Source organism: Populus nigra, chromosome 3 (genome assembly GCF_951802175.1).
Source record: "Populus nigra chromosome 3, ddPopNigr1.1, whole genome shotgun sequence".
Lineage (NCBI taxonomy): Eukaryota > Viridiplantae > Streptophyta > Magnoliopsida > Malpighiales > Salicaceae > Populus > Populus nigra.
Window position 1 is genome coordinate 19,822,932 of NC_084854.1, and position 7,404 is coordinate 19,830,335.

Genomic DNA, 7,404 nt, shown 5'->3' on the forward strand with positions numbered 1-7,404 from the left:
ATATAATTGAGATAGATGAATGTCCCATGTATACTTTATTAGTTACACTCCTTTTACACAATTTTTACCCAGAATATTGGTCAATGGACAGCCGTACCATTTGTTAATCCTATCCAACTTAAAGTGAACAATGTTATAACAGTGGTTTAGTTTATTTCGTGGCTTCAAATAATGACAGTTGTGGGCATATTTCATGCATGTGGAGAGATTTTTGAAGTATTTTAATTAGCAAACATGAGCACTTTACCATGATTATAATTAAGTTTTAAGTTGATTTATGTTAATTTAATTATTTTATAATTTTATAAAATATTTTTTTAAAATGTTTTTATATAATTACCGATGGTCTTTTTCGAGGGATATACCGATAGAATCAAGCGGGTTATTTTTTTTATGCGTCTGTTCCGTCGGTAATTCCATCGGTATATCCCTCGGTAATTCTGTTGGTAATAAAAAATATTTTTACTGACACGTCTGTTCCGTCAATAAATTCGTTATATTATCGACGAATAATTTACTGATGGATTATTTTTATCTGTGATTCTGTTGATAATATAATTATTAATAGAATATATATCTTATATCAATAAAAAACTTTTATTAATAAAACTGTTAAATCTTGCAGAGGCAAGCTGTCTTTGTGCCTCGCAGGTTTGTTAAAATGTGAAGCTGACCCGACGTGTTAACTTCTTGAATCTCCTTGAAGCCTGCACGGAGGATAGACTTATATTTTTTACTCTTTCTGCTTTTTATCGAAGGAAACAATATACTGATATAACAATTAATTCTGTCAATATACTAACTTCTTAACCAAGGTTTTCAAAAACAATTTTTTTGACATGATATTAAAAATATAATATAAACTCGGATGATAAAATTATAAAATTATAAGTAATTTTTTAAAACTAATTATATATTAACAATTTCAGTCAAGAAAATAAATTACATTAAAATTTAATAAAGTGAGTCAATAATATTATAATCAATAAGTGATATAAATAAAATAAGATATATATATATATATATATATATATATAATATTTAAAATTAAATAAACCTCTAAACAATGTCTAATATGCCAACAAAAATTAAAATTAAAAATAATTATTCAAAATCAAATAAAAAAAATAGAATAAAAAAAGTTTTCATGTTAAAATTTCTGTAGCCCGAATCTTCAATTTTCGCATATTTTTGACAGATTTGGGTCCTGATTTCAAATATATCATTCTCTCTTCTCTGGATGAATTACTGGGCCTCCAATATATGATTGGAAAGCTTCAGATGTCTAATTTTCGGGCCAACTTTAATCGCAGAAAAATTCCACCAGTAGCTCCAAATATGTCCCAAACAATACACGAAGGTTTAGTTTGATATATTTAACAAGATTCATCTACTAATTTTTATTCTTTGAAATATTATGTCCCGAACTTCATTTGACCTGAAAATTTACTACAATATTTTTTCATATGTCTAATATTTCCCTATAAAATTTCAGCTCTAACCAAAGTACAGTTTGAAAAATATGCTCAATCTCGCAAAACTGGTCAGCAAATATTTTAAGACAAATTTGAACCTAACTTAGTTTATGTCAAAAATTTAATAAGCTCGTAAAATCAGAATAATTTTACTGATTTTACACAAGTTAAATTTGATTTTACTAATTTTCAAGGTTTTAATCTAATTTTACATATTAAATACATATTAACTCATAAAATTATACAATTTTAAAAATCAACTCGCAATTATAACAACTTATCCTGTTTAGGTTTAAAATCTATCCTCTCCTTCATCTTCGTACCCTTAGCCACCCTGCAGGAAATCTTGGGCAAAACATTAGTTTACGAGATGTGATTGAGAGTATGATTGTGTTTATTTTTTAAAGTGCTTTTCATTTATAAATGTATCAAAATAATTTTTTTTTAAATTATTTTTAATATCATCGCATCAAAATGATCTAAAAATATAAAAAAATATTAATTTGAAGTAAAGAAAAAAATAAAAAAATTTTAAATTTTTTCAAAAACACTTTTAAAATACAAAATCAAACAAGGAATCCTCTATAGTTTTTGAAGCTTTTCCATCACGTAATGTCATATCTACTAGAGAGTGATTGTTTTGAATAATTGCATGAGATTACCATTTAAATTAACTATTTTAAATTTTATGATTCAATTTTGATATGATCATTTTGTTCAAATCCAATAATGACCCCCCGATATATTGACCGAATTTAGCACAACCCAATCCATGAACAAGCTAATTAACTTCTTAAATTTATTATTAAATTTTTATATTTTATTGCCAAAGAGGTAAAAATTGGTATGAATTGCAAATAGACGATGAGATCCCATAATGGATTCAATCAAAATAAAAAATGTACAAATATTTTATATGATGTCTAACAATTGTGCTAGTTACACGTGTATAAGTGAATCCTTTATCTTCTCGAGATTTATTTTTAAATATTTGAGTACTTAATATATATAAAATTAGCATTTCTAAATTTATTTTTAGCGGAAAAGCCCACCGGGCCCAAATGAAAGGACAAACCAATTAAAAAAAAAAATTGCTCGATGCAAATCCAGCTAAAAATCCTCGGCAATTAATAAAGTATAAGATAATAGCCCTGCGCATCTGCGTGAGATCATGTGGATGCCAAAATAGACAGGTCAACATACTCAAACCACGGCTTACAGTACCTTTCAATTATTATTATTATTATTATTATTTTTTACTATAAATAAGTTGGATGGCTACCATTATATATTCATTCTTTTTTTTAAGAGAGAAGTGTATATAATAACCTATTTATATAAAGTGCATTCAATTTTATTTACGCCTGTGTTTTTTTTCTTTTTGGTTAATGAAATTTGAGTCAAAATAAATTTAATTATAATTATAAATTTTGCTTAAAGAAAAAAACTTGAATTATCAAATTTGTAAGTAATTTATAGATTAAATTCAAGATTAATTAGTTCCAGCAGTAAGAATTTAGAAAACCCAACTTGAATTAATAAATTTGATTAATGAATTAATAAAACATGACAAACGTACTATCCCCCTGTAAACATAAATTAATTACTTGAAAATAATTGATTAGTGAATTCTTGTTCTCTCTCTTTGAAGTACAATTTTAAAATTTGCCCTTAATATGTCAGTTATTGTTTCGTTAATTTCCTTAAATTTCAAGCACAATTCAAGCCATTGCGAGGAAAATTAAATCTGTTCTAATCATTGGCTTAACTAATCATTAAATTTTTTGGAAAAGGATTATCATTTATTTTATTTTATGTTTGAAATTTTTTTTTAAAATAATTTTAAATATTTTTTTTAAATTAATTTTTTAAGTGTTTTTAGATATTTTAATGTACTAATATTAAAAATAAATTTTAAAAAATAAAAAAATATTATTTTAAAATTAAACTAAAAAATAATATATTTCTAAATAAAAAAATACTTTAAAAATAAATCAATACAACAACAACAGTAACAAAATCAAAATGTATCTAAAGTTGAACTAAAAAACCTACCTGGTATCTGGTTGTCATGAAAGAGAGAGCTCTCCGAGATTATTTAATGATAAGAATCATAAATTTTTCAAGGTATCAATATATGCGTGTACAACCCTTGAACAATAAAAAAATAAAACAGCTAAATCACTATATGTATCTGTTCATGGTAAACAAATCTTGCACAAACATCAAACAAAGTTTGGAAAATAAAATTATAATTATGACATTCAATTAAAGAATTTGAACCCGGTGGCACACGCCTGCTTGTAATAGCAGAGCATCAACTTTCTTTGCTGCAGTGAAAGAGTCGAAAATGAGTTGTAAGAATGTTGAACAGCTACTAACATTGAGGCAGATCAGCTGGAGGTGGCGGCAAAGTAGAATCTTCCGTCGGTCCATTCTTAACGACGAAAGCTGTAGCTAATCCCCAGGGCAAGTGCACATCTAGATGACAGTGCATGAACCACACACCTGGATTATTGGCTGTGAATCTTATGACTGCCCATCCTCCCACTGGAACACCAATGGTGTTACGTGATTGTGGATTGACGAGATTGAACTTCTTAGGGTCTTTAACGGGATCATAGTTCCCAAACCCTTGAGCCAACACATGGAAATTGAAACCGTGAAGATGCATAGGATGATTCTCCACGCCAAGAATAGCTGTGTTCTGTAACACCATCTCCACCGTGGAATTATACTTCAACACCTTCACGCTTGTTGATTTCGGTGTAATTAACAGGGATGGATTTAGGGCGTTGATGCTGGCGTTGGTGTAGTCAAATTTGATCGGAGGAGTATCAGGGAAATCAGGAGTGTAGATTCCGCTTACATTGAAAAAGAAGGCTTGCAGCATGGACAAAGTTGTAGGACTCACAAATGAGAAATTGTTCATGCTAGCAGAGAGTCGCGTCCCATTTGAACACGTTGGGCAAATTGAGAGCCCCAAGCCCACTGTCACAAACATGTGCTCATCAATCTGACGTGGGACTGGGACCCAATGAGGCCCACCAGCCAGGCCAGTAATGTTGGTGAAAAACTTATGGGCAGTTGGGGTGTCATTGAAGGCAGGCATTAGAGGCATTATGGGAGTTGCTGATGTGGGTGCTCCTTCGTAGACAACAATTCCTCTAGTCGTCGTGTTATCAAATGGCACACCAGCAGCACTAGAATATGCGTTTGCAGCCATGTAATAAGATCCCACTTCCTGGTCTGCTGCGAGGAGAACGTCCACGGTCTGGCCAGGGCCGATGACAACAACGCCAGTGACGTAGGGCACCGTGTACCCGGCATCAACAGCAACAACTTTCATATTATGATTGGCTATCTTGAAAAAGAGCTCATTATTGAGCGCAGCGTTGATTATTCGGAGGAGATAAGTCTTTCCTTTCTGTACCTTAAGCTTGAATATTCCTAGGATTGCACGGGCAAAATAAACCATAAACATAATAAGAGCAGGACGGTTTAAAATGAAAATAAATGTGTCACCATTAATATGCTTGGACATTTCATCTTCTAGACGGATCAGTAATATTTACACCATGAATACCGATGATGACTGAGGATGATGATGGCATATTATTATTACTTACGGTTTTGAGAGCAAGGGTAGAGATCCCCGGGGAGTCCATTAATGGTGAAGGCATCCGAAGTGTTAGGCGCTGCACCACTGGCTAGAGCCTGGTTTTCGACATCAACAACATTAGCATTCCACCACTCTCCTGCAATCATATAAACATATTTTAATTGCCACGCATTGTCATTAATCTTAAATTCATAATAGTTCGAGCATTAATCATGTGACTTTAAATTAAAAATCAAGGGTTACCAAATAAAATGGGAACTTCTTTGTCGGGTTTTGGGAAAGGGTAAGGGTGGCCGGATCTTGGTCGGATAATGAGTGCCCCATAAACTGTTGCTCGGAGCCAACTGACATGAGCATGCCACCATAGAGTACCTTCTTGCTTGAGGAGTTTAAATTGGTAGGTATATTTACCTCCAGGCGGTATTGGACATTGAGTTACCATATTAGGTCCATCCGCCCAGGCACTAAGTAATTGAAACACTCCATGCCTGCATAAAAACAAAAAAAGTTCAATAATTAGCCACTAATAATTTATCGAATAATGATAAATTTAAAAGAGTGATAATAATTAATGATATTTATATATAGAACCCAATCTTTTAATAATTTTTTTAATCATGATTATATTAGCCTGCACGGTAGTTGAAGAATAACTTTCTCAAGTTTTCAATTAATAGAGTTTTTTAGTGGATAACATGAAGAAGACAAATTTGATATTTTCTTGGGAAAATTCCTAGCTGGGTACGATTTCTGGCAGAAAATCAATGTGTTTATTTTCTGATCCACTCACTTCTAGCTTCTTATGTAATTAACCAAGGATTTACTATTACCAAAAAACCATGGATTTACCAGTGAAGTGTCATGTTGTACGGTGACTTGTTAAAAACGTGGACTTTAAGGGTGTCGCCCTCTTGAACGCGAAGTGTTGGGCCTGGTAGGCTTCCATTCACTGCAGTCACCACTTGCTCGGTGCACAGCCGACGAACTGTAAGGTTTTTCACCTAAAACATTCACAACAAAACCCATCAGCCTGCAATTAAGGTTTAAGAAAAGTGGAAAATCTTTTTGCCTATATATATATATATTATATATATAGGAGACTCATGTACTGGCTAGAATATGCAAACTTGGTCAGTCCAGAAGAGATGAAAAACTTTTCCCACTAGATTATTTAAATTATGGGCAGAAGTGTGTTGGAAGTGTATTGAGTTGCCGACTCCCATGTTTCCTTCCAAGTTAGTAGGCATCTCGAGCTCTAGCCTCTTTTGTAACGAAAGAAAAGAGTTTACTGAATCTTGGGACGTCGCAGAATCAAATCTTTTTCCTTGGATCCTTTTCATTCAAAGTGTGAACATGATTTTGATCTTAGGAGCTCAAAATGAAACAAAAGCGTATGGCTAATTTGATGAATGTTTTTCCTATGTCAAAACTCTAAGTTAACTTCCTAGGAGGATATAATAAACCCGCTTACCATCCTATCCTCACCCCTGATATTTCTTAAAATGACCAAAAACCCTAATGCAACCTTTGCATTACATAATTTATCAAGACGGGAACCTATAAGGACCATTCCCCAAAAAGGGTGAGTACTAATACAAGAGAGAAGAGCTTAAAGTCAAAGAATTACATGGAATGAGTGTTCCACAATCGCAGCAGAAGCCACTGAAGAAGCTAGAAGAACCAGAGCACATGTTAACCAGAACAGAAGACGTAACATGTTTGAAGAGAGAAGAGTGCTATGAATGAATGGAGAGAAGCTCTAATTTATAAAAAAGTGGCTTTAGCAAATGTTTGTTGTTGGAATTTCGATATCTCAACACACACATATTTATAGAAGAAATATACAAGTTTAGATGATCATAGCCTCCACACGATTGCGTGCTTAGGTACTTAATTTCTTCTATGGAGTTTTTCAAGTGACTTGAAGTAGAAAAACTCAACGGGTTAGCAAAAACTTCGTTTTCTAATAGCTTAAGTTAGGCTATCTAAATATACATAATTAAAGTGCAAGTGTTAAGAATCTTGATTGCTCAAGCAAACAAACATTTTCGGCTTTTGTGCTGTGGTCGCGAATTTGTTTTTTTTTTTTTAAAAAAAAAAACAATTTCCTAATTCTATATATTCCCTTGCCAAAACATAACGACTATAGAGTAAGCATTTTCCATTTCATGATTAGCTAAGGACTATGAATATAGTTAAAAAGAACCCGGTAGTCAAATGACACCTAGGGTTGGCAATCTGTCGTCATCTCGAGTGTCAAACAAGCGCTTAAGGGAGACCTTTTCCATTTTCAATTACGTCTGTTTT

General features: G+C 32.3%; 1 protein-coding gene across 1 annotated transcript; it reads right to left on the reverse strand.

The window, feature by feature from the left end:
* Positions 1-3,566: 3,566 nt before the first annotated feature.
* LOC133690098 (laccase-7) lies at positions 3,567-7,041 on the reverse strand. Its single transcript, XM_062110280.1, has 5 exons — positions 6,725-7,041; positions 5,947-6,098; positions 5,341-5,585; positions 5,105-5,233; positions 3,567-4,925 (listed from the first exon to the last, which is right to left on the reverse strand). The coding sequence occupies exons 1-5, from the start codon at positions 6,812-6,814 to the stop codon at positions 3,853-3,855; spliced, it is 1,689 nt and encodes a 562-aa protein (XP_061966264.1). The 5' UTR covers positions 6,815-7,041; the 3' UTR covers positions 3,567-3,852.
* Positions 7,042-7,404: the final 363 nt, after the last annotated feature.